The sequence below is a fragment of the Sturnira hondurensis genome, unplaced genomic scaffold, assembly GCF_014824575.4.
Source record: "Sturnira hondurensis isolate 20B ecotype Veracruz unplaced genomic scaffold, ASM1482457v3 Scaffold0018728, whole genome shotgun sequence".
Classification (NCBI taxonomy): Eukaryota; Metazoa; Chordata; class Mammalia; order Chiroptera; family Phyllostomidae; genus Sturnira; species Sturnira hondurensis.
In genome coordinates, this window is record NW_028091359.1 from 18701515 (window position 1) to 18722551 (window position 21037).

At 43.2% G+C, this 21037-nt stretch overlaps 1 protein-coding gene across 2 annotated transcripts; it reads left to right on the forward strand.

Annotated features, from left to right (window-relative positions):
• The first annotated feature begins 4 nt into the window (after positions 1 to 4).
• GLOD4 (glyoxalase domain containing 4) lies at positions 5 to 20292 on the forward strand. Of its 2 annotated transcripts, XM_037069843.1 has the most exons (9): positions 5 to 158; positions 2855 to 2904; positions 3461 to 3581; positions 9588 to 9732; positions 11572 to 11708; positions 12921 to 13007; positions 13277 to 13390; positions 13481 to 13567; positions 19804 to 20292. In XM_037069843.1, exons 1-9 carry the CDS (start codon positions 69 to 71, stop codon positions 19867 to 19869), a joined length of 897 nt encoding a protein of 298 aa, XP_036925738.1. In that variant the 5' UTR covers positions 5 to 68; the 3' UTR covers positions 19870 to 20292. The 2 variants fall into 2 exon arrangements, with proteins under 2 accessions (XP_036925738.1, XP_036925739.1); XM_037069844.1 differs by lacking the exon at positions 5 to 158 and having other exon boundaries at positions 2865 to 2977.
• Positions 20293 to 21037: the final 745 nt, after the last annotated feature.

The following is a 21037-nucleotide window of genomic DNA, read 5'->3' on the forward strand; positions in this document are numbered from 1 at the left end:
TGGGCTGTATCCGTCCTCTGTGGGCGGGGCGGCGCTAGTTGGGCGAAGGGTGTGTGAAGCTGGTGGTCATGGCTACTCGCCGAGCACTGCACTTCGTATTTAAAGTGGGAAACCGTTTCCAGACGGCGCGTTTTTATCGTGATGTCCTAGGGATGCAGGTGGGCGTGGCCGAGGGGGACTGGTGCGCGAGGGTGGCACGGGGGGCTGAGCCAGACCGGGCCGAGAGAGGACAGAAATGAGTTTCAGCCGGAACCCGTGTGTCCGACCTTAGTCCCAGAACTTCCCATTAGTTGTGTTGGGTTTTCAGCTTCAGGAAGAGTTTCGAGTCTTGATTGGGTTAGGTGGCCTTTAAAAGGGGACGCACGCTTATTAGTCTCCGACTATGTGCTCATACACGCTCCTTCACTTAAATTCATTCATAAGTAGAAATTGTATATTGAGTTCCTGCCATTGTGGAGGTTCCAGTCTCAAGGGCAAGCCAGTCACTAGACAAAAATTCCAGCGAACATTAGTTCAGCCTCTTTGGGTGTGGAGCCTTTTGGTTTCGATAATGAGCATATTTCAGAGCTCTGTTTCTGTCGGGGATGGCTTTAAAAGTCTCTAGGGTACTCAGCCTCTCCGGGTGAACCCTCTCAGCAGTCCAGATCTAGGTATGAAGTCGGAACACAGTCTCCTCTGCTACACCCGGGAGGGGCCTCTGCAGCCCTGCGCAGCCATGACTGGGTGACAAACAGGTGAAAGCTATTGGGGAGTTGCTAATGAGCAAGGACTTCAGAGGTACAGGAGTCCGGTTTAATATAGAGAGTGCCGAAGGCATGGGAAGCAAATATACTATCTAGTTTCACCATGCTGTGTTCAGGTTTTGTAACAAAGATGGAAATAACTTTGATTGAATCTGGTCTGGGATAGAATGGGGGTGGGAATTGGATTTGTACATAGCTGACAGTAACAGAAGTAGAAATTTGATAAGTGATAGAAACCCACAAAGCTTCAGGAAGTAGGAATTGAACCCTCTCCAGACTTCAGATCTGCCAGCCCTATAATCTTGGACTTTCAGCCTTCAGAACCATAGTAAAAAAAATGTTTGTTGGTTATAAGCCAAAAAGAAAAAGAAAACTCAAAGCTCTCCTTTCATGTGTAAATGTTATCTACGATTATCAAAATACAACATAAGGAGAGACTTAACTTCAACCTAGAGTGGTCAGAAGTAATTCATGCAGGCTTTGCATTTGAGTTGATGTCTAAAGATAGGATTTCCACAGACCACACTTAGGGGAGTAATAGAAAAACTAAAGAGCCAGCGCTGGGATAATGTATGTTTAGGAAACACCCAAAGGCACCTAGTTTTATGTGCCTTTAGCTTGGATTGATTAGTCAAAGTTAAGGAGGTAGGATGTCAGTATGAATAGGCTGGAATTGCTTCGGGTAGTATCTTGAATTCTGTGCTAAGGAATTCAGATTTTGTGCCACAGTGAGTAGGGAGCTTTCTTGCATTTTGGAACAGGGCAGTGATGTGATCAGAGCTGTGCTCTACAGACCTGATTTTACAGTGGTGTTGATGCAAGAAACGTCCGAACCTGTAGGGAATTTTTATTATAAGAGTTTATTTGAGCCAAAGTGACACAGTGCTGGGAAGGAAGATCTCAAATGCTCCAGAGAATGACAGTTTTGCAGTTTAAGGAGGGACGTAAGGAAGAGTACACAAAGATGGGAGAAAGCAAGATGGGTGGATTGGGTTACAGGATAGTTAACAAGATCGTGTGCTCTCTTGAGGATGGTCCTGCTTCTGAAGGGTCTGAAAAAGAAGCGTTTTAAAGGTGTATTAACCTAGATGCCCAGAAACAATGGACAGGGCTTGCTTAAAGCAGAGATAGACTTTTTAAAGAAGGTTTATGCTTGGAACAAGACTACCCACCATACCTGCCCAGTTAGAAATTTATGATCAGATCACCTTGTGAGGTTACTTTTAGCCACTGGACTTGTCAGATTTAGTATAGAGCCCCTTTTTCTGTCCACATTGGTATTAATGAAGGAGGTCAATAAATACTTTTAATTGCACTTTTAAAATATTTTATGTGCACAGAGCTAGCATTCTGCGGTAAGATCGGTGTCTTGAATGACCCACTCACAGAAGTTCACTTAGTCCAGCTAATGAAGCCCACAACCTTCGCATACTAAGGAAAGCACAGGCAGCACATATTGAGGCTGTATTTCTGGGTGAGACAGTGCATACGGGCTTGGGCAGATGTGGCAAGAATGAGGACCCTGGTCGACATCTCTTGATTGGCTCCAGTAGAGCTGCTGGTGACCCATCTTGCTGTCTAGTGCAAGGAGGCAAAAGGAAAGAGCTCTAAATATGTTTTTAATAGTCTATGGGAGAAGTGATAGGGGCTTGAGCTGGAGCAATAGTAGTGAGAATGAAAAAAGAAAATAGAAACTGACACATTGAGAGTCTGCTGTGTACTAGGTTCTGTGCTGTAATAAATTACCCATTTTCACAACATATCAGGAGACCCAGATCTGAAGTGACAGTCCCAGGGTTACACAACTACTTGGTGACAGCCAGAATTTCATGTCAGACTTTTCTAATGCCGAAGGCCATTTTTTGTTATATAGCACTGCTTCCCAATCTAAGTAGATTTCACAACTGTGCTCTGGCCCTTGGTGTCAAGCTGTTCTTCCTCACCTCCACTACTTCTAGCCTGGGAAAGATAAAAAGCTTACTACCTTCTGTTTGTTTTATAAGTAAAGCTTACAAATGATAATGTTTGTGTTTTGATTATTTTAGTTTGCGCTGACTATGCTGCATGTAGTACTAGTAAAACTATACCATTTATTCTGATTCCCTTACCAGATTCTGCGGCATGAGGAATTCGAAGAAGGCTGCAAAGCTACCTGCAATGGGTACGACACCTTGTTTCTTAAAATCTCCTTCAGGCTCTGAAAACCCCTGGAGAACACAAAGCAGTTCCTCAAAGTGGCAGTGAAGGAGGCAATAAATTGGGCAACTTCAGGAACACAAATAAGTATATGCTGTGGTGAAACAATGTCTTATCAAGTATCTCTTAAGAGCTACTACCTCTTAGTAGCCATGGCAAGCTGGAAAATTGCAAAGCCTGGTGGGAATTACATGCTTGTTGATGGATACGCAAAAAGACAAACTAAGGTCAGCTTGGAGGACTGCCTTTATAGGATTCTGTTCCCTACTTTAGAGAGTAGGTAAATGAATCTTTTCCTAAGCTAAGTGCCAGCCACCCAGTCTCCAGAGCCTTCGGTGATGGGGTGCATGCGTACTGTCTGCAGCTGCTCCCAACTGCAGTTGAGGTCATCTCATCCTATGGGTACTTAAGACCAGAAGGGGCTTGCCCACCCTGCTTTCCCAATAGTTATAGTTATTTGGGGGAGGCCTGAGGCAGATTTTGTCTGAGGTCACTGGATTCATTTACTTTACTTTTCCTAGGCCTTATGATGGAAAATGGAGCAAAACAATGGTGGGGTTTGGACCTGAGGACGATCATTTTGTTGCAGAACTGACTTACAATTATGGCATCGGAGACTACAAGCTTGGCAATGACTTTATGGTAAATATTTTGTTCTAGACTTTTGGCTACACCTTTTATTGAGGTCAATGATACAGCTTTAGGTATGTTAACTGCTGAATGGATGGCCTTTTGGAGTAGTTTAGTGATTAGTTTTATGATGTTTTCTATTTAAAACAAAACTGCTTAGGTACCCTGACTTCAGAATGAAATGTGTTCTTCCCTTTGGAATCAAAGTCAAGACTTAGAGACATTTGGAAGGAGACAAAACACCTCTAGTGGAATGATGAACCTTGAGAGATGAAGGGCCGGAGTCAGCAGTCAGGTTGGGTCCTGAGCACCTTCCAGAGAAGTGTTTTCTCTGGAGTGGACATAAGGATTGGTCTGGGCCGTACAGCCAATCCTAGTTGGAGAAGAATCTGGGAGGGTTTTTAGGGTAAAGAGAAGAATGCATTCAAGAATTCCAGTTACCGTGCACCTGTTACAGGAATAGTATCAGCCATTTAGTAAGCAGTCACTATGTGCCTACTTAGAATGCCACTGGGACCACATACGTAGCAAGAGAGAATTGGCTAATTTTTACTCAGAATTTACTGAGCAAATCTGCCTTTTGGTAGATGTTATTTTGGACATTTGAACTCCCTATTTCTATTTAACTCGCATTAAATATCCACTATTTAACTCATATTAAAATAATGATATTTAGTGGAAGTTTTTATGAGAATCAAAAGTCTACAAAGTATTCTGTAAATGGAAAGGACTACTCGGATTCAGTATATTAATATGTTTGTTTTTCTGTTTTTCTCTCTTCATGCCTCTCACTAATATATTCATTTAGCAGATATTTACTGTGACTTACTGTATGCCATGTGCCTCCTTAGGTCCTGGGGGTACACTAGAGAGTAAAGCACGTTCCCTGGCCCAAGGAGCTTCGTGTCTGGTGGGGGAAACCAGTACAGTCACAACAAAAATGCAGCGTGATAAGTGCTAAGATTGGGATAAGAACAGGGGGACGTAAGGACACGGGCTAATTCCCAGCCTGTCCTTGGAGAGGTGAGGGTTCAGGAAAAGCTTCCCAGAGGTGACATCTGGGCTGGTGAGCAGAGCTGGGTGGGGGTGAGGTGAGTGTCCAGAGCATGTGCACTGGCCCGGAGGTGAGAGGGACCGTGTCCCTCAGAACTATGAGCTGTACAGTCTGACGGGAGCTTAGTGTGTGAGGAAGGGAGTGGGTCGAGTTGGGGCTGGAGAAGTAAGCTGAGGCCCTATCGTAGTAAGATGTTTTTTAGACTTTATTCTGAAAGCAGAGTGAAGCCATGTTTAAGCAGGAGAGTGCCATAGTATTTGTCATGTGCAAGAACCCACCTGGCTAGGGCATGGAAATTGGGTTGGAAGGGAGCAAGACTCAAATGTGAAAACTAGATCTTAAAATACAGTAAGTGACCAGCAGCTCCTTAACCAGCGTGGTAGTGGGAGCTGGAGAGGAATGGAGGAATCTGAGAGATGTTTAGGGGGTAGAGTAGATAGGGTTTGGTGATGGAGTGTATGCGAGAGCTCCTTTGTCTTTCTCCTCATCTCTTTAACTCTCCAGATTTAAACTAGGGAGAGGAAAAAGAGCAAACCCATGTTGGTGCCATCATCATTTAACTGGCTCAAGTCACATGGTGATTGGTGGCCCTGCAGGTGCTCGGGGCACGTGGGTAGAGAACAACTTGACGGCTCTCCCATGGTCTCTCTGAGAGACCTTGGTACTAAAAGAGCCCCGAAGAAGGGTGCCTTCTGTGCTTCCCAGTTCGTGGAACAAAAAAAGAAAACAGGTTAGTTAGAACTGCCATATATAAAAAGAATTCTGATACATTAAAATGAAAAGGATCAACAGCATAGTAGTTTGGGGTTTTTTTAAAGATTTATTTATTTATTTTTAGATGGAGGGGAAGGGAGGGAGAGAAACATCCATGAGTGAAAGAAATGTAGATCAGTTGGCTCTTGCGCACCCCCAGCTGGGGACCTGGCCCACAGCCCAGGCAGGTGCCCTGACTGGGAATCAAATCAGTTTTCTGGTTTACGGGCCAGTGCTCAACCTACTGAGCCACACCAGCCAGGGCTTGACCTGTGTATTAATTTACTTATTACAGTATTTATTCATGTAATAAATATTTATTGAGTGCCTCCTGTGTGGCAGGCACTGCTCAAGGAACTTTAGATAACCAATGAACAAAACACAAAAACCTGGGCCTTGCAGGGGAGGGGGTCCAAGGGCCTGACAGACAAAACAAATGAACTAAATAAATAAATCATATAATATGTTATCTTATTTTGTTATTTTTAAAATTTTCATTTATTGTTTTTAAGATTTTATTTATTTTAGAGAGGGGAAGGAAGGGGGAAAGAGAGGGAGAGAGGCACCAATGTGCGGTTGCCTCTCATGCACCCCCCACCCCCCCATTGGGAACCCAGCCTGCAACCCAGGCATGTGCCCTGACCTGGAATCAAACTGGCAACTGTTTGGTTCCCAGGCTGGCACTCAATCCACTGAGCAACACCAGCCAGGGCTATTTATTTATTTTTAGAGAGGAAGGAAGAAAAAAGGAGAGAAACATCAGTGTGTGGTTGCCTCTCACGTGCCCCCTTCTGGGGACCTGGCCTGCAACCCAGGCATGTGCCCTGACTCAGAATTGAACCAGTGACCCCTTGCTTCGCAGGCTAGCACTCAATCCACTGAGCCACACTAGCCAGGGCTAATATGTTATTTTAAAAGTGATTAGACTTCCGGCCAAGAGGAAAGTGTAGGTAGACACACTGTGCCTCCTTGCACAACCAAAATAAGGACAACAAAAATTTAGAAACAAACAACCAGAACTGACAGGAAATTGAACTGTATGGAAGTTGGACAACCAAGGAGTTAAAATAGACACATTCGTCCAGACCGGTAGGAGGGGCGGAGTTGGGAGGCCAGGTGGAGAGGGGTCAGAGCAAAAAAAGCGGTGGCTTGCAGACCCCGAGCGCACAGGCGGTGGCTGGCAGACCCAGCGAGTCACAGAAAGCGGCTGGTGGGCCAGGCGGTGACACATTTGCGCACAGATAAACCAGGTTAAACTGGAGAGAGAGACAGACCAAGCAACCCAGGGCTCCAGTGCGGGGAAATAAAGCCTCAAAACACCGATTGAAAACACCTGTGGGGGTTGTGCCAGGAGAGACTCCTAGCCTCACAGGAGAGTTTGTTGGAGAGACCCACAGGGTCCTAGAACATCCACAAACCCACCCACCTGGGAACCAGCACCAGAAGGACCCAGTTTGCTTGAGAGAAGTGTTGAAAGGGACTGAAATCCAGCAGAGAGCAGAGCAAGCACCATTGTTCTCTGACCCCTGTCCCATATACAGTGTCACAACCCAGCCTCTAGGTTGCCCCCACCCTGGTGAATATCTAAGGCTCAGCCCCTCACTACATAATAGGAGAGCTGAGACCCCAAAAATGGTCCAAATGAAAGAACAGATCAAAGCTCCAAAACAAATACAACTAAGCAATGAAGAGAGCCAACCTGTCAGGTGCACAGGTGCAAGATGCACAGTTCAAAGCACTGGTGATCCGGATACTCACAGAATTGGTTGAATTTGGTCACAAATTAGATGAAAAAATGAAGGCTACACTAAACGAAATACAGGAAAATGGACAGGGAACCAATAGTGATGGGAAGGAAACTGGGACTCAAATCAAGGGAGTAGACCAAAAAGAAGAAATAACCAAACAGAAGAGAATGAAAAAACAAGAATTCAAAAAAATGAGAGGCTTAGGAACCTCTAGGACATCTTTAAATGTTCCAACATTAAAATTATAGGGGTACAGAAGGGGAAGAGGAAGAGCAACACATGGAAAACTTATTTGAACAAATAATAAAGGAGAACTTCCCCGATCTGGCAAGGAAATAGACTTCCAGGAAATCCAGGAAGCTCAGAGAGTCCCAAAGAACTTGGACCCAAGGAGGAACACACCAAGGCACATCATAAATACATTAGCCAAGATTAAAATGGAGAGAATTTTAGAAGCAGCAAGAGATAAGGGGTCAGTCACCTACAAAGGAGTGCCCATTAGACTGTCAGCGGATTTCTCAAAAGAGACCTTACAGGCAAGAAGGGACTGGAAAGAAGTATTCCAAGTCATGAAAGGCAAGGACCTACATCCAAGACTGCTCTATCCAGCAAAGCTTTCATTTAGAATGGAAGGGCAGATGAAGTGATTCTCAGATAAGGTCAAGTTCAAGGTTCATCATCACCAAGCCCTTACTGTATGAAATGTTAAAGGGACTTATCTAAGAAAAAGAAGATAAAAAATAGGAACAGTGAAAGGACAGCACTCACAGTTATTAATAACTCAGTTATTAACAACCACACCTAAAACAAAAGCAAACTAAGCAGACAGCTAGGTCAGGAGCAGAGCCACAGAAATGGAGATCACATGGAGGGTTAGCAACGGGAGTAGAAGGAGGAGAGACGGGTGGGGGGGTGCGGTATAGAGAATAAGTAGCATAGATGGTGGGAAGAAAATAGACGGGAAGGGCAAGAGTGGTGTGGGGAATGTAGAAGCTAAAGAACTTAAGACACATGGACATGAACTAAAGGTGAGGAATGAGGGTGGGTGAGGGTGTGCAGGGTGGAGGGGAATGAAGGGGGGGAATGGGTCAACTGTAATAGCATAATCAATAAAATATATTTAAAAAAATAAAAGTGATTATTGTTGGGAAGAACAGCAGAATAAGGGGACTTGAGAGTATAGGGCAAATGACTGATTTTAATTTTAAGGAATGTGTTGAGGGAAGGTGTCAGTGAGGAGCTGACATTTGAAAAAAAGGCTAAAGTAGGTGAGGGAGTTGGCTATGTAGATATCTTGGGGATAAGCACGTCTGGTAGAGAAATAGCCTGTGCAAAGCCACCAAACAGCACCTGGCATGTTCAGGAAAATGCGGGGAGGTCAGTATGGCTGGAATGGGTGGGTGTGGGACTCGAAGGAGATGGGGTCAGAAATGACATCTGGTCAGATTGTGTTGGGCCTTTCAGGCCATCATGAGCCATCCCTGAGAGAAATGAAAAGCCAGCGAGGATTTTAGGCAGAGGAAAAACAAGGTGGGGTTTGCTCTCTTGAGACTAGACTGCAGGGTGTGTTTTAGAAAGTCCACCCTGCTGCGGAGCGCCTGGTGGGTTGACGGGACACTGGGCAGAGAGGGGCTGTTGCCATAATCCAGGCTGGAAGTGAGGCTGGCCTTATCAGAAGGCAGAAGTGTTCATTTTTAGGTATTTTGATTACATTTAAATTGATAGATGCCTTGATGGTTGCTGTCATTTTTGTTTGTTTGTTTAAAAAGCAAAAAAGAAATTTCTCTCATGAGATCTTTAAAATTAGGGGAGATCACCTTTGGTTTCAATTCAGTGGCATTTGAATTTCTGCCCTGCAATTCACAAAGTTTGGAATCTTGTCCAAACTTAGGAGAAAAGTGCCCAAACCCTACTTTTGAATGCCAATTAATTCTTAGGTGATTTGACATTGTCAACCTAAAAAAAGTCCCAACCTGCACAGAATGTCTGTGAGAATTTTTTTAAACCAGACTGCCTACATTGCCAGGAAAAAAGATCTCAGGAGCTCTGGAGAATGAGTTTTGCAGTTTCTTTTACACATTTGGAACCAAGGAAGGAATGTAAGGAAGATTAACAGTTAACAAGATTATGTGCTCCCTTGAGGGCAGTTACACCTCAGAGAGGTCTAGAAAAGAGGATTGCCTCTGGCAAGGTATTGACCTAGGAGCACAAAACAGTGAACTTGGGGCTGGCTTTCAAACTTTCACTAACAACATTATAGGCGGGGGGCGGGGGGGGGGGGGGCATGACTACCCACCATGACTTGGCAGTTCAGTTATTCGATCAGATCACCCTGGGGGTCACTAAAGTTGTATGTACCCTTTCTGTCCAGCATGTAAAGGTGTTAGGGCTTTGCCTCATTATCTGGTTCTGTAAAAGATCCGTTGTGGTTACTCACTTGGATGATACTGCTGTTCGTCACAGGGTGTCACACTGGCTTCCAGCCAGGCTGTCAGCAATGCAAAGAAGCTGGAGTGGCCACTCAGGGAAGTTGCAGAAGGAGTTTTTGAAACCGAGGCCCCAGGAGGATATAAGTTCTATCTGCAGAATCGAAGTCTACCCCAGTCAGGTAATTATACTAATGAAGGCCCTCTGTCTAAAGGCACTTTCGATGGACGGAGAGGGAGCTAGACCTCTTTCTTCTGTGGAGTCTTTCCGTATTGACCTGACATGTCTTCCCCAAGCCAGTGTGGTTATTTGTTCTCTGAGAGGGATCTTTGTAATTGTAGGGGATCTAGACTGGTTTTATTCTACTGGCAATGTAGCTACTTACTGATACTTTCAGCTGCGAACAACAAAACCCAATTCAAACTAGCTCGAACAATAAGTAAATGTTCTAGCTCACAAAACAGGCATTCCATAAGTAGGGAAGGTTTCAACATTAGTTGATTCAGCAGCTCACAAATGGCATTAGGAACTGAAATTTGCTGTCTCTCTCCATTCTCTTGTCCACGGGGTCCACTCCTCCCGGAGCCGGTGCCCCTCGTTGTTGTCGGAGGTGGCTGCCTGCAGCACTTGGGGCTGCACACTCACATTCTCTCCCTGTAGGGCAGGGAGAGACCGGCTTCCTCTTGCTCTTTTTAAAGAGCAGAGCAAAACTTTTCTACTAGTCTTTCAGCAACCTTCCTGGTCACATTTGACTCGTGTGCCCGTGCGTGAACCAGTCACTGGCAAGAGAAATGGGATTATCCTTAGACCAGTTTGTCATATTCTCCAGCAGAGGTCAGTTCCCCAAACTGGAGTGCGGTTGCTCCGTGGGGGAGCAGGAGTGGCAGGGAGGAGCCGTGCACCGCACTGACCACTCACAGAGCAGGAGAGCACCTGCATGGTGTGTTGCGTGTAAGGCAGAGGCATCCTCCATTGTATTGTATTTTCATTCCTGTAAATTCCGCTGCCTGCTCTGCCCAAAGTGGAAAAGTACTGGTGAATAGCAAGGGCAATTGTTCTGCCTGCCATTTCACTCAGCGAGTATATGGACCTAAGATGGGAGACATCCTCCTCTTTCCCCCACTGGTCTACTGCAAGTCTTTTGCCTATTTTTCTAGGATATTCATTTTTCCCTATTGTTTAAAGGTGATTTAACTAATAAGGACTTTGTGTCATATATATTACAAAAATGTTTCTTTGTTGTTCAGTCTTTTTTTTTTTTTAAGATTTTATTTATTTATCTTTAGAGGGGAAGGGAATGAGAGAAGGAGAGAAATATCAATGTATGGTTGCCTCTTGTGAGTCCCCTGCTGGGAACTGGCCTGCAACCCAGGCATGTGCCCTGACTGGGAGTCGAACCGCGATCATGTGCTTTGTAGGCCCGTGCTCAATCCACTGAGCTACACCAGCCAGGTGTTGTTCAGTCATTTTTTTTTAAATTTATTGATTTCAGAGAGAGAGGAAGGGAGGGAGAGAAACATCAATTTGCTGTTCCACTTATTGATGCGTGCGCCTTTACCAGGGAATCGAACCCGAAACCTTGGCCTATTGGGATGCCACCCAGCCAAGGCTTTAGTTTTTATCGTAATTTGTTGTTTAGGAGTTTTCCATTTTGTTTAATTAATCTAGCAATATTTCCTTCATGGTTTTTTTTTCATGGTTTTGTATCTTGTGTCAGGTTTAATAAAAGTCTTTCTCCACCCCAAAATTGTATAAACAATCACCTGTTTCTAGTATTTTTGTAGTTTCATTCTTTAAACTTTTAGTCCTTTAACCCATTGGGAATGCATTTTGCCATTTAGTGTAAAGGTGCGGCTTTTCCCCACTAAGTGAGAAGCCAGTGATTGAATAATAATGTGTCCTTTTGTACTGACTTAAAATCCCTTTCTCATCATAAACTAAATTGTTGAGCCTGTCGTGGTCTTTCTGTTCTACTCCATTGCACTGATCTCTCCATTCCCGCTGTTTTTTCCTCCTACAGACCCCGTGTTGAAAGTAACTCTAGCAGTGTCTGATCTTCAGAAGTCCTTGAACTACTGGTCTAATCTACTGGGAATGAAAATTTATGAAAAAGATGAAGAGAAGCAAAGGGCTTTGCTAGGCTATGCTGATAACCAGGTGAGTGACCTTGGAGAGAGATAATCTGTTACTTTGAGTTCAGCTTATAAATGAGGTTAACATGAAGGTTATTTCCTTAATTTCTTCAGAGTGATTTAATATTTACATAGATAAACAGAATGAAGAAAATGAACTTGCTGATAACCTCACCACGTAGGTATTTGGGGATCTGTCCTTGCAGAGATGGAATTGCTGAGTCAGAAGAGATGTAGATAGGGCTTAATATTGTAATGATACTGTATTTATCTTTTTCTTTTAAAAAATAACCCAACATTCACCCTGGCTGGCCTGGCTCAGTGGATTGAGCACCAGCCTGGGAACTAAAGGGTTGCTGGTTCAGTTCCCAGTCAGGGCACATGCCTGGGTTGCAGGCCAGGTCCCCGGTGGGAGACCCGTGAGAGGCAGACACGCACTGATGTTTCTTTTCCTCTCTTCCTCCTTCCCCTCTCCTCTGTCTAAAAGTAAATAAGTAAAATCTTTTTTTAAAAAGCCCAGTACCTGAGCATGATCTAGTCCTTGCACTTTGACCCAGCAGGTCTATTCCTAGGAATTTATTTTACATGCCCAACATACATGTTCACAGAGAACTGTGTACAGTTATCTATTGCAGCATTGTTTGTAAAACAAAATATAAGAAATAATTTAGCCCTGGCTGGTGTGGCTCAGTGGATTGAGTGCTGGCCTGTGAACCAAAAAGTCTCTGGTTTGATTCCCTGTCAGGGCACATGCCTGGGTTGCAGGCCAGGTCCCTGGCTGGGGCCATGTGAGAAGCAATGTGTATCTCTTACACATTGATGTTTCTCTCCCTCTCTTTCTCCCTCCCTTCCCCTCTCTCTAAAAGTAAATAAATAAAATCTTAAAAACAATAATCGTCCTATGGATTAGCAGAATAGTCAATAATCTATGATTTATGCATAGAATTGATTACTATGCAACTGTTGAAAAGAATGAGGTAAATCTATGTGCTGATACGGTAACATTAATTGGAGAAAAACAAGGGACAGAATAATGTATAAATGATACTACCATTAGTGTGAAAAGAAAAGATGTGTATATGTCCCATGTCTACAAGTAGACACAGGAATCAGTGCCTCTGGAGTGAGTAGGAGGGGGACCTAGTTTTTACTTGATTCCTTTAGTACTCTCTGAGTTTTTATAAACCACATAACCTGTCCTAACAAAAAAAACCAAGTCCACTTTCTTATTTTTCAGTGTAAGCTGGAGCTACAGGGCATCAACGGTGCAGTTGATCATGCAGCAGCTTTTGGAAGAATTGCCTTTTCTTGCCCCCAAAAAGAGGTAATGTTGGGTACCAGGTCTTTTGTTTAAGCTCTGTGACCAGCTAGTTCAACTGCTAAGTACCTCGGGCCTCTCCTTCTTTAGGTTCATTCTGATTGTGGCTTTGGTATCAAGTTCAACAGTTGTCTTGATCGGTTGAGATAAAAAAAATCAAACAAGTGGCTCCCGGGTTCTTTCTGGTTGAGCGGACGTTTCCTCGAGGGCTGATGAGGGCTGTGGCCCAGAGAGTACGTGACCTCAGCTCACTTTTCCTTTCTGCTTTCCCCAAGTTGCCTGATTTGGAAGGTTTGATGAAAAGGGAGAAGCAGAAGATTCTGACTCCCCTGGTGAGCCTGGATACCCCGGGGAAAGCAACGGTACAAGTGGTCATTCTGGCTGACCCTGTAAGTATTACTCAGGAAGGGGACAGGCTGCACCAGGGCTTTCTTTTGAGGTGTCTTTTTGCCAAATTTCTTTTGTCTTTTTTGGTGTAGGATGGACATGAAATTTGCTTTGTGGGAGATGAAGCATTTCGAGAACTTTCTAAGGTGGATCCAAAGGGAAGCAAATTGTTGGATGATGTGAGTCTCATTTCTGAATTCATAGAACTGTAGGTTCAAGGAAGGTGCCGTTAAGTGTGTATGGGAAGGGCCGAAGCAGCGGGGCCAGTTCTCTCTGTCGGAACCATGTCTTTTTGCTTTGGGGATGAGTTCTGAGTCAGGGACTTGTACCTTTATCACCACCTACACGACTGCCCTCGGGGTGCGGCATTTGTGCCCTGCACCACTGTAGGCTGCCTTGGGGACCCTGCTGCTGCATGGTGACTGTCCTGCTCTTTGAACGGAGGTGCTCGGGTACCGCCCGCTTTCAATTCCTAGTCATTTTGGTCATCTCTTCTCCTTCTGCACCGTCACTCTCCTCCTCTCTAGTGAACCGTTCCTTTCTAATGAGTTGTTCTCAAGCTCCAGTGTCTTCTGTCTTTGAAAATTTTTTATTTGCCACATATAACTTCTCCAGATTTCTTTTTTTAAAACTCTTCCTGTACACTGTTTCTAATTCTTACCTCCCATTCACACTTCAGCCTGCACTACACCGGCTCCTGTCACTCAGAAAAGTGTGCATTTTGATCTCATTGGTGATTTCCATTTTGCCAAAATCCCACAACTACTCTTCTGTCCTCTTCCAGCTCGATTTTTCAGCAGTGTCCAAGCGGCTGGTCATGGCTGCCTGAGCATCTAACACGTACCTGGTGTGCAGTAGGCGCTCGGTGAATACCCTGCTGATAAGGAATGAGTCGGCCTTTCCGCTTCTATCACTTAATATCTGGGGGATGGACCTCAAGCAATCTACTTAAAATCTCTAAACTTAAATTTTCTTATCTAGAACTTTGAAAAAATAAGTCTATCCACCTGAGAGGATTGTTGTGTGGTTTATAGAGCCTGCCAGACCACCTACTGACCAAATAACAGACAATCAATGTTAATTAAAGTAGAAGATGTGTAGAATAAAGAGCATTTTAAAATTTTACCATAAAGAAAAATAGAATCTCAGGCAACCTCTCAGTTGGAGAATTTGCTAAATTCTGTCCTTGCTCTCTCATGTCACCGTCAGTCAGGTCCCTCCTCTTGTGAGCTCTATTCTTCTTGGGTTTTAGACACCCTGCCATCTGTACGTCTCTCCAACAGCCTCTCTGAGGTTGTGGGCGCCTCCCATGCCGGTCCCACTCGGACTGAGTGTGACGCTCATTGTGTTACGTTCTCTTCTCTGAACAGATGTCCCCCTCCTCTGGTTACTTCTGCTCGTCCGCCATCATTGCTTCTCTGGCTTCCTGGTTTCTATTTCCTACTCCTTCTTGAGCTCCCCACAAGTGTTTTGTTGTTGCTGTTGTTACTGAGGTAAAAATACACATAAAATTTAAATATACAGAATTTACTGCTCGGCCCTGGCTGGTGTAGCTCAGTGGATTGAGTGTGGGCCTGCGAACCAGACGATCGCGGTTCAATTCCCAGTCAGGGCACATGCCTGGGTTGCAGGCCGGTTCCTTGCAGGCTACCTACCAGCAGGGGACGCACAAAAGGCAACCATACATTGATGTTTCTCTCCCTCTCTCCTTCCCCTCTAAAGATAAATAAATAAATAAAATGTTTAAAAAAAAAGAAGAATTTACTGCTCAATTTGATGCATTTTTACAGTCACATACACCCATACAACTATTACTCAAAGTATAGCATTTTCATCTATGCGGAAAGTTCTTTTATGCCCCAACTACCAGAGGTTTTTCTGTCCTTGGACTTCCATGTAATGGAAGCATTCAGTAGGTATTCTTTTGTGTCTGACTTTTCTCACTCAACATTTTTGAGATTCCTCCGTGTAATTGCATGGAGTTTGTTCTTTTTTTATGTCTGAGTGTTATTCAGTTTTATGAATATAACAATTTTTTATCCATTCTTCCAATGGGTGTTTGAGTTGTTTCATATTTTCATTTATTGCCAGGAAGACTGCTGTGAGCATTGTGTAAATCTTCTCGTAGACAGACATATGTTTCATTTCTCTTGGACAAATACATAGGAACGGAATTGCTTTTACTGTGTAAGACACTGCCAAGCAGTCACCCCAAGTGATTGGACCTTTTGACACCTACCAGCCACGTCGTATACAGTCAGGGTTCAGCTGCTACATGTCCTCACCAGCATTTGTATTTTTTGTTGTTGTAGCTATACTAGTATGAGTAAAATGGTTTCTCATTGTGATTTTTTAAAAGGATTTTATTCATTTATTTTTAGAGAGAAGGGAAGGAAGGGAGAGAAACATCGATGTGTGAAAGACACGTCAATTGGTTGCCTCTTGCATGCCCCCATCTGGGGACCTGGCCCCAGGAATGTGCCCTAACTGGAAATCTTGCCGGTGACCTTTGGGTTCACGGTCCGGTGCCCAGTCCACTGAGCCACACCAGCCAGGGCTCTCGTTGTGGTTTTAATTTGCATTTTCCTGATGACTAATGATGTTGAGCACCTTTTCATATGTTCATTGACCATTTCCTTGTCTTCTTTTGTGAATTATGGGGGGGGGGGGTTGTACATTTCTTTGCATAATAGATTTATTTTTACTACTTCATGATTAAAATGCCAAATATATACAAGAGAGTACAGCAGATCCCTGTATGACCATCACCCACGAGCTCTGTCCCATAATCTTCTCATCATTCTTTCCCAGTCCACTTTTTTTTTGCTGGAGAATTCTAAGGCAAGTCTCAGACACTGTGACATTTCATCCCTAAGTACTTAAATATTTTATACATTTTTAAGACAATTTAAAAGAAGTAAACAATAAGGAATTTTCTTAATTTTTAAAAAGATTTTATTTACTTATTTTTAGATAGAGGGGAAGGAAAGGAGAAAGACAGGGAGAGAAACATCACTGTGTGATTGCCTCTCACACACCCCACACCGGGAACCTGGCCCACAGCCCAGGCATGGGCCCTGACTGGGAATTGAACCAGTGACCCCTTGGTTCATAGGCTGGCACTCAGTCCACAGAATTTCCTTATATGCCATACTGACATCATCACACTTAAAAATCCAACAGTATATCTTTAATGTCACCTCAAATCCAGTTCTTATTAAAATTTTCCTGATCCACTAAAAGTAGCTTTATACGGTTGGTTTGCCCTATATGTTTTTAAAGTAGCTTTAATGTAACTGGAGCTTATAAATACAGAACAGTTTGTATGATCCATTGAGTTTCACAACAAACTAGTTGGAAGACACACCTCTGATCTATTTTCATTTTAGCCATTCTTGTCTGTTCTCTAATCTCTGAGTATGTCTTTGCTCATATCATTTTCCTAAAGTGTCCCTTCTGTTATTTGAATATTTGCTTAAAAATAAGGCCCAGTCAGCCCTGGCTGGTGTAGCTCAGTGGATTGAGCATGGGCCTGAGAACCAAAGGGTCGCCGGTTCAATTCCCAGTCAGGGCACACGTCTGGGTTGCAGGCTGGTTCCCTGCAGGCCAGCTCCCAGCAGGGGATGCACGAAAGGCAACCATACATTGATGTTTCTCTCCCTCTCCTTCCCCTCTAAAGATAAATAAATAAATAAAATCTTTAAAAAAAGATACTGTTCCCTTTCTCTTTATAAATAAATAAATAAATAAATAAACTAATGAATTAAAAAATATATATATACAACAAAAAAAGCCCAATCAAATCTATTTAAATTTTTTAAATTGTCTTTATCAATTTGTTGGAGTTTCAGATATGAGTCATTTGATACCATCAAATGCAAGTCCTTTTTGCCCGCTTATACCTTGCCTATTTATTTTCTTAATAGAGTGTTTTGAAGAGCAGAAAGTTTTTTAAGTCTTCTGTATGTAAACTTTTTCTTTTATGTTTACTGCTTTCTGTGTCCAGACCAAATTTATAGCTAGTGAAACCTCTTCACCATAGATATTTCAACCTCAGTGTGTCTGTGACTGAATGTATCTCCCCTCATATCCATTCTTCTTTTAATAATATAAAAATAAAAGCTACTGTTTAAGTATCTCCTATGTTCTTGACATGTACCATATTGACATGCACCATGTACCAAGCGCTTTGTGTCTATTCTGTATTCTTTTTTTTTTTTAAATACTTGAACTCATTTCAAATATTGGATTTAGACTTTTATTTATTTTTTTTAAGATTTTATTTATTTATTTATTTATATTTAGAGGGGAAGGAGAGAGGGAGAGAAACATCAATGTATGGTTGCCTTTCGTGCATCCCCTGCTGGTAGTTGGCCTGCAAGGAACCGGCCTGCAACCCAGGCATGTGCCCTGACTGGGAATCGAACCGCAATCCCCTGGTTCGCAGGCCTGCGCTCAATCCACTCTATTCTGTATTCTTACCAGAGTCTGCAGGGGTGATAGTTCCCATTCAGATGAGCACACTCAGAAATGTTGTGGGCGCCAGGGCACCAGCCTGGCTGGAGCTCTTGCACGCCGTACAGCCAGTTGGTTACCCTCCTCTTTCTGCCTGCTCCCTCCCCCGAACGGTGCTGTGTGTCTTTTATCCCCATTACTTAAGGGAGAATCCTTAGGGCCAGTTTTTTTACACTTAATATACTTTTCACTTTAGAACAGTTTTAAATATACAAACTGAGCCATTTTTTAATATTGTTCCTCCTCACCCTAAAATTCTGTCAGCTGTTGGCCACCAAGAGTGTGAGTTTTACCTCTGAAATGTCGTTTGTCTACTTCTTCTGAAAATGTCCTTATTATCACCTGTAAAACTGCAGCAGTCTCCTTCCATCATCCAGCCAGTCCCTGCTGCCAGCCTGAGCTTTCCAAAGCACACGTGCGGTGATTTAAAAAACCTCTTTCATCTTCTGATCGCGCCTTGCTGCCTCCAAGGGACATTCCAATGCTCTGAAAGGGCCCATCTGGCCGCTCGCTGTTCTCTGATCTGCGCGCCCATTGCAACCCCAGCGAGCTGTTTCTTTTAACCAAAATTTCCCTTCTTGCCTCCACCTGAGGGTTCTTCTTTTCCTCCCCTCTTATTCAACTTATCCTTCAGAATTCGGGAGTTTTCTTGGACGCTCCATACCAAAGTTTGTTGTTTCCCCCTCTTTTTTAAATTCAGGAATTTCTGCATGCTTGTGGGATTTTTTTTTCTGCATATCTTTGATTTCGAAATACTTTTTATCTTCATCAAAATCCGGTAGCGCTGAGATTTTATGTAGATGCAATACCACCACATCTTGCAGAGTCACACTGCCCGGCACAGCCATTTTCACCATTGCTGTTTCAAAATAAAAAATACATATATTCTGTTTCTGCGTTTCCGGTTGCAGGCAACATCTTGTGACTTCTCGCTGAGGTAGATTTTACACTAATTTTACGCTATTTCTCCAACCAATTAGTTACTCCTTTTCCTTCAGGCTGTCACTTTGTTTATCGTTCGCTCCGTGTAGCAGATGCCCCCCTCTGCCATATGCCTTTATGCAAAATAGTTGTTTCTTGCATAAAGAAACATCTGTTCCCCTCAGCTACTCTACGTGCTCTTCACAGCCCCAAACTGCGTCTCTACTGCCACGCCCAGACCCAGTTAGTACCCCCATAGCTCATAATGAAAACGGGCATTTTCAAAGGTATTTCTGCACTTGCTTTTTGACTGAATAAATGCATGTATTTTCCTTATGAACCAGCTATTTAGCATATGCTTGGTTGTGTTGGACAGGAAGTTTTAAGAGTCTTAGATGCTAAGCCTCCACAAGCCCCACTCCATGGTCTCAACCTCATAGAACAATAGGATAAAACGTCCCTGGTGGAACCAAAACATGTTGTTACTAACAAGTCTTCCTTTTTAATTAACTGACCCAAAATGAACCAAACAATACCAACATCAGTGAGATGGCGTGGGAAGAAGCATAGAAAAAGGAAATCGGTCTAGGCTCAACAGCTAAAATGTCAGACTAGCTTTTCACCTTTGTCCTCATCATTCGGCTGGTTCCCGGGAGCACTCCTGGTTCCCGAGAGCCTGCCCAGGTGCTAAGAGTGACAGCACGTTCTGCTCTACCGAGGACCCCGCAGCCTGGTGGGCTCCGTCCTCGCTCCCCAGTCAGCCAGCCTCACTCCCTGGCTGCGGGCCCTTTACTCCGCAAGCAGTTGCTCAGTGCTCACCAGCATCCTCTGTAAAGTAAACATAATGCTCCACACTGAATGAACATGTTTCATTGGTTCATTTCTTGATTATCAGCAATGCAATGAAGCACAAATTACAAAGCAAACTATATGTTTTGTTTTATGGACTTAGAATATATATCCAATTCTGTTTCTGTAGGCAATGGCAGCAGATAAAAGCGATGAATGGTTTGCTAAACAAAATAAACTAAAGGCTTCAGGCTAACAGAAGACGCCCTCGGAAGAAGCCTTGGTGATTCCTTCCCAGCACCTGGGGGCCTTGATGTGTCCATTCGTGATAAATACTCTCCCAGCTTGGTTGTGCCCTGTATAGACAAGGAACCTGGCGGGGGAGGGCATATGTGTGTTAATCTTTGAAAGGTCTGATATGTTTTAAGTATAAAATTCTTTTATTGTTAATCCAGTTAGAGAACTCTTGCTGTAACCTGTACCGCCACTGGAATGATACAATCTGTGTGTAACTGTATTAGATTAGTAATAAATTATTTTCCAGCCTGGGGCAGATACATGGGACATTACCTTTGGTTGGGATGGAAGGAATTTCATGAGCACGTGCATTTTATGAGAACACCTGTTCAAATAAATCCAAACCAGCTGCTTATAAAGGAATAAATACCCCAGCCTCTGATGATGGGGTGCTGTTCCAGGGCCCACTCCGGCAGGCCTTGACACTTACACATGTTTTAAACATTTGTTCCTTGAACCAAAAGATTTGGTTAACACCCCCACATTCCTTGCTTTAAGACTTTGAGTAGCCAGAGAAGGTAGACAGAAAGCTCTAATGTGTTGCGTTGCTGCGTGCCTGGCTCTGTGCTGTCTCCTTATGTAATTTTTAAAAATATTCATAAGAAGGGGATAAAAGGCAGATAACTGTATTTGAACACAGTTAGAATTTTTTTTATATTGGGAAAAGTAAAAAATATAGAAGAAAACATGTTTAAAAACGTGGTTTTTTAAAAACATGTTAAAAAAAACTTGAAAATGGATTGGATGATTTATTTAGCCAAAAAAAATTTTTTTAATGTTTTCCTGTAATCTTCTGTTTGGTTCTATAGAACAGATAAATTTTAAACACTGGAAACATAATTATATTGGACATATTTATTATTAAATTTTTTTGAAGATGTACTTCTGAAATCAAGCTGTTAAAACCAACCTGTAAGAGTCATTTAAAGTGGTGGGGCAGGTTCAAATTTCAGGAAAGAAATTGATGAGATTGAATGGGTCTCACCCAGAGGATACCAGTCCCAGAATAATATGTATCAAATTACTTGTAAATCATGGCCTCTACTCTTCTTCCTTGCTGGCAAGGTGGGGTGTGGAAATTTCAGGGTGAATTTCAGCTTACCTGCCTGTAGGGTGAGCTTAATCTT